The following is a 5,957-nucleotide window of genomic DNA, read 5'->3' as shown; positions in this document are numbered from 1 at the left end:
TCTCCCCTTCTCTCTCCTCTCCCCCTTCTCTCTCCTCTCCCCCTTCTCTCTCTCTCCCCCTTCTCCTCTCTCCCCCTTCTCTCTCCCCCCTTCTCTCTCCTCTCTCCCCTTCTCTCTCTCCCCCTTCTCTCTCCTCTCCTTCTCTCTCCTCCCCTTCTCTCTCTCTCCCCTTCTCTCTCCTCTCCCCCTTCTCTCTCTCTCCCCCTTCTCTCTCCTCTCCCCCTTCTCTCTCTCTCTCCCCCTTCTCTCTCCTCTCCCCCTCCTCTCTCTCCCCCCTTCTCTCTCTCTCCCCCTTCTCTCTCTCTCTCCCCCTTCTCCTCTCTCCTCTCTCCTCTCCCCTTCTCTCTCTCTCCCCCTTCTCTCTCTCTCTCCCCCTTCTCTCTCTCTCTCCCCCTTCTCTCTCTCTCTCCCCTTCTCTCTCTCTCTCCCTCTCCTCTCCCCTTCTCTCTCTCTCCCCCTTCTCTCTCTCTCTCCCCCTTCTCTCTCTCTCCCCCTTCTCTCTCCTCTCCCCTCCCCTCTGACAGGTGCAGAACCTTCACAGTTGTGTCCAGGTGATAAATGACTTTGTGTCTCCAGAGCATGTATTCCACTCCTTCCACCTGACACAGGAACTGAGATCCTCCAGAGAAGAGCCCAACTACGAAGATAAACTACAGGTGGGTTTGCTGTGACGAACCCTGTCGTCTCCTGTTCTCATCTCAATGCGTTTCCCTTTAAAGTGACATTGATACATCCATATTAGGACTTAAAATTAACTACTTTTTTGTTTGAATCACAGAATGCCCTTTTAATGTTCTCTACATACAGGGCCTTCAGAAATGATTCACACCCCTGGACTTTTCCACATTTTGTTGTTACAGCCTGAATTTAAAATTGATTCAATTGAGATTTTGTGTCAAAATACTCCATAATACTTCATCATTTTAAACACAGATTCAACCACAAAGAACATGGAGGTTTTCCATTGCCTCAGGAAGAAGGGCACCTATTGGTAGATGGGAAAATACATTGTATATCATGGAGCATGGTGAAATGATTTGGGTGGTGTATCAATAAACCCAGTCACTACCAAGATACAGGCGTCCTTACTAACTCAGTTGCTGGAGAAGAAGGAAACCGCTCAGGGATTTTACCATGAGGTCAATGGTGACTTTAAAACAGTTACAGAGTTTAATGGCTGTGATGGGAGGAAACTGAGGATGGATGAACAACATAGTAGTTACTCCACAATACCAACCTAATGACAGAGTGAAAAGAAGGAAGCCTGTACAGAATACAAATATTCGAAAACATGCATCCTGTTTGCAACAAGGCACTAAAGAAATACTGCAAAGAAATTAACTTTATGTCCTGAATACAAAGCGTTATTTTTGGTGCAAATCCAACACATCACTGAGTAACACTCTTCATATTTTCATGCATTGTGGTGGCTGCGTCATGTTAGGGGTATGCTTGTCATCGGGAAGGACTAGGGAGTTTTTCAGGATAAAAAAAATAAATAAATGAAATTGAGCTAAGCACAGGCGAAAACCTGGTTGTCTGCTTTCCACCAGACAGTGGGAGATGAATTCGCCTTTTAGCAGGACAATCATCTAAAACACAAGGCCAAATCTACACTGGAGTTGCCAAGACAACATTGAATGTTCCTGACTTGCCTACTTAGAGTTTTGACTTAAATCTACGGCAAGACCTGAAAATGGATGTCTGACAATGATCAACAACTCATTTGACAGAGCAAGAATAATGGGCCAATGTTACATAAATCAGGTTTGGAAACCTCTCAGGGAATTACCCAGAAAGACTCTCTGCTCTGATCGCTGCCAAAGGTGATTCTACCGAGTATTGACTCAGGGGGTGTTGACACTTATGTAAATGAGATTTCTGTATTTCATTTTTAATACATTTGCAGAAATTCCTAAAAACATATTTTCACTGTAACATGGTGGGGTATTGTGTGTAGATGAGTGAGAATCCATTTTGAATTCAGGCCTGTAACACAACAGAATGTGGATAAGTCGAGGGGTTTGAATATTTTCTGAAGGCGGTGGACATAGTATCACCACGGTACAAAACAGAGACGAGTACAACGAAGGAGCTCTCTTCTGGGAGTGAAGGAGAAACAGGCTTTGTGTCTGTAATAAAACTCAAAACAGAGACAAGTACAACGAAGGAGTTCTCTTCTGGGAGCTCTTCAGGGGACCAGGACAGGGGTACAGGGGACCAGGACAGGGGTACAGGGGACCAGGACAGGGGTACAGGGGACCAGGACAGGGGTACAGGGGACCAGGACAGGGGTACAGGGGACCAGGACAGGGGTACAGGGGACCAGGACAGGGGTACAGGGATACAGGGGACCAGGACAGGGGTACAGGGGACCAGGACAGGGGAACAGGACAGGGGCACAGGGGACCAGGACAGGGGTACAGGGGACCAGGACAGGGGTCTTGGGTCAAACTGTATATATATATATGAGATATATAACAGGTTATGACGCTGGGTGTCCAGTAAAAGTGGTAACCAATATTCTTGGTTCTGGAAAATATATTTCACAGCAGTAAAGTGGTAACCAATCACAGCGGTTTTGAGAATTGTGTCTTATTTTGTTACAACCTGAAATTAGACAAACTTAGTTTTAGCAACCAGGAAATGGAGGAGCAATTTCTGCAAAGTGCAACTTTATTTATTTAACTATTGGGCCAATAAAGGTGTACGTATATTTTAAAGTATCTCTCCCTCCTGTTTAACCTCTCCTCTCTGTCCTCTCCCTCTCTCCATCTCTCTCTGTCTCTCCCTCATCTCCATCTCTCTCTGTCTCTCCCTCCTGTTTAACCTCTCCTCTCTGTCTCTCCCTCCTCTCCATCTCTCTCTGTCCCTCCCTCCGGTTTAACCTCTCCTCTCTGTCCTCTCCGTCTCTCTCTCTCTCCTCTCTGTCTCTCCCTCATCTCCATCTCTCTCTCTGTCTCTCCCTCCTGTTTAACCTCTCCTCTCTGTCTCTCCCTCCTGTTTAACCTCTCCTCTCTGTCTCTCCCTCCTGTTTAACCTCTCCTCTCTCTCTCCTCCTGTTTAACCTCTCCTCTCTGTCTCTCCCTCCTGTTTAACCTCTCCTCTCTGTCTCTCCCTCCTGTTTAACCTCTCCTCTCTCTCTCTCCCTCCTGTTTGACCTCTCCTCTCTGTCTCTCCCTCCTGTTTAACCTCTCCTCTCTGTCCTCTGTCTCTCTCTCTCTATCTCTCCTCTCCCTCCTGTTTAACCTCTCCTCTCCTCTCTCTCCCTCCTGTTTAACCTCTCCTCTCTCTCTCTCCCTCCTGTTTAACCTCTCCTCTCTGTCTCTCCCTCCTGTTTAACCCCTCTCTGTCTCTCCCTCCTCCTCTCTCCTCTCTCCCTGTTTAACCCCTCCTCTCTGTCCTCTCCCTCCTGTTTAACCTCTCCTCTCTCTCTCCCTCCTGTTTAACCTCTCCTCTCTGTCCTCTCCCCTCCTGTTTAACCTCTCCTCTCTCTCCCTCCTGTTTAACCCCTCCTCTCCTCTCTCTCCCTCCTGTTTAACCCCTCCTCTCTGTCCTCTCCCTCCTGTTTAACCTCTCCTCTCTCTCTCCCTCCTGTTTAACCTCTCCTCTCTGTCCTCTCCCTCCTGTTTAACCTCTCCTCTCTCTCCCCTCCTGTTTAACCTCTCCTCTCTGTCCTCTCCCTCCTGTTTAACCTCTCCTCTCTCTCCCTCCTGTTTAACCTCTCCTCTCTGTCTTCTACCCAGGTAAAGAACATCTTGTTCCACTCTGTGAAGGATGCATTGACGTCGCTGAGGAGGTACAGCCAGGAGGAGGAAGAGAATTCCTGACCCGCAGTCCCCCTGGCTCCTCCCTCTCTGGCTCCTCCCTCTCTGGCTCCTCCCTCTATGGCTCCTCCCTCTCTGGCTCCTCCCTCTCTGGCGCCTCCCTCTCTGGCGCCTCCCTCTCTGAGACATCTTCCTTCAGCCTGGAACAGATATATATATACACACTGACACTAACTACAACAGCAGAACACACTACAACACACTAGAACTACATGTTACTGACCAGCATCACTACCCAGCATCAGGATACTGACCACAGCAGCATCACTACCCAGCATCAGGATACTGACCACAGCAGCTTCGCTACCCAGCATCAGGATACTGACCACAGCAGCATCACCACCCAGCATCAGGATACTGACCACAGCAGCATCACCACCCAGCATCAGGATACTGACCACAGCAGCATCACCACCCAGCATCAGGATACTGACCACAGCAGCATCACCACCCAGCATCAGGATACTGACCACAGCAGCTTCGCTACCCAGCATCAGGATACTGACCACAGCAGCATCACCACCCAGCATCAGGATACTGACCACAGCAGCATCACCACCCAGCATCAGGATACTGACCACAGCAGCATCGCTACCACAGCATCAGGATACTAACCACAGCAGCATCACTACCCAGCATCAGGATACTAACCACAGCAGCATCGCTACCACAGCATCAGGAGAACTGAGTTCAGTAGAATCTGGTCTCACAGCTCTGACTGCTGTTCTGGAACCTTCTGTTCTCTGTTTGTTTAGTTCATGTTTTTCTTTCAAACTGTTGTATTTTGTTTCTGTGAAAATGATGTATTTATTTTATAGGAGTTGTAAATGCGATGATGTTCTAGATGAAATGTAAATGTGACTTGTACAGTTTGCTAAATGATGAGTTGTGAGACGGATGCCGTTTCCTACATTGAGACAGTTACTGTGAGAGGAAACAGACTTCAGCTGTCGCCGAGAACTCTGGGAGTCGCTGCTGAATTCGTCCTCATGCCATATCTTTTAAAAACCAACTGCCAAACTATTCTATGACACCGTGTACAGTTGTATTGTGTAAAAAAAAAGACGAAATGAAAAATACACTTCAGCATTTTATTAAGAAGTATTCACTGTAAAATGGAGACATTTACACACAAAAAATAATTTATTCAAATTTTGACGTTTAAACGATAACAATTGTGTAAATATATACATATATACATTCACTGATGTATTTTTTAAAACATGGCTTGCTTCAATTTGTAATTTTAAAAGTGCAGGTGTTATATGCTTTGTACATTGAAGTTCAAAGGGGTTTTACATTTTCCATTAAAATGGATTCATCAAAATATGTCTGTGCTGTGTCTTAATGCAGGTATTCCCAAACTGGGGTGTCTTAATGCAGGTATTCCCAAACTGGGGTGTCTTAATGCAGGTATTCCCAAACTGGGGTGTCTTATTGCAGGTATTCCCAAACTGGGGTGTCTTATTGCAGGTATTCCCAAACTGGGGTGTCTTATTGCAGGTATTCCCAAACTGGGGTGTCTTATTGCAGGTATTCCCAAACTGGGGTGTGTCTTATTGCAGGTATTCCCAAACTGGGGTGTCTTAATGCAGGTATTCCCAAACTGGGGTGTCTTATTGCAGGTATTCCCAAACTGGGGTGTCTTAATGCAGGTATTCCCAAACTGGGGTGTCTTATTGCAGGTATTCCCAAACTGGGGTGTCTTATTGCAGGTATTCCCAAACTGGGGTGTCTTATTGCAGGTATTCCCAAACTGGGGTGTGTCTGTGCTGTGTCTTATTGCAGGTATTCCCAAACTGGGGTATGTCTGTGCTGTGTCTTATTGCAGGTATTCCCAAACTGGGGTGTGTCTTACTGGGGTGTGTCTTATTGCAGGTATTCCCAAACTGGGGTGTGTCTGTGGTATGTGTCTTATTGCAGGTATTCCCAAACTGGGGTGTCTTATTGCAGGTATTCCCAAACTGGGGTGTGTCTTATTGCAGGTATTCCCAAACTGGGGTGTGTCTTATTGCAGGTATTCCCAAACTGGGGTGTGTCTTATTGCAGGTATTCCCAAACTGGGGTGTGTCTTATTGCAGGTATTCCCAAACTGGGGTGTGTCTGTGCTGTGTCTTATTGCAGGTATTC

The 5,957-nt window shown here is 46.8% G+C and overlaps 1 protein-coding gene and 1 long non-coding RNA gene across 2 annotated transcripts; one reads left to right on the top strand and one right to left on the bottom strand.

Annotated features, from left to right (window-relative positions):
* Positions 1 to 521: 521 nt before the first annotated feature.
* On the top strand, positions 522 to 5,156 carry LOC127924987 (transcription initiation factor TFIID subunit 1-like). Its single transcript, XM_052509637.1, has 2 exons — positions 522 to 656; positions 3,747 to 5,156. Exon 2 carries the CDS (start codon positions 4,040 to 4,042, stop codon positions 4,439 to 4,441), a length of 402 nt encoding a protein of 133 aa, XP_052365597.1. The 5' UTR covers positions 522 to 656; positions 3,747 to 4,039; the 3' UTR covers positions 4,442 to 5,156.
* Positions 2,382 to 3,842, bottom strand: LOC127924988 (uncharacterized). Its single transcript, XR_008119455.1, has 3 exons — positions 3,696 to 3,842; positions 3,422 to 3,635; positions 2,382 to 3,040 (listed from the first exon to the last, which is right to left on the bottom strand). It is a non-coding gene; the product is annotated as an uncharacterized LOC127924988 (long non-coding RNA).
* Positions 5,157 to 5,957: the final 801 nt, after the last annotated feature.

Source organism: Oncorhynchus keta, unplaced genomic scaffold (assembly GCF_023373465.1).
Source record: "Oncorhynchus keta strain PuntledgeMale-10-30-2019 unplaced genomic scaffold, Oket_V2 Un_contig_4880_pilon_pilon, whole genome shotgun sequence".
Lineage (NCBI taxonomy): Eukaryota > Metazoa > Chordata > Actinopteri > Salmoniformes > Salmonidae > Oncorhynchus > Oncorhynchus keta.
This window is presented reverse-complemented; position numbering and strand designations above follow the sequence as displayed.

Excerpts from the sequence above, each read along its gene's own strand:
- LOC127924987 (XM_052509637.1), top strand. The coding sequence starts at position 4,040 with ATGTTACTGACCAGCATCACTACCCAGCATCAGGATACTGACCACAGC.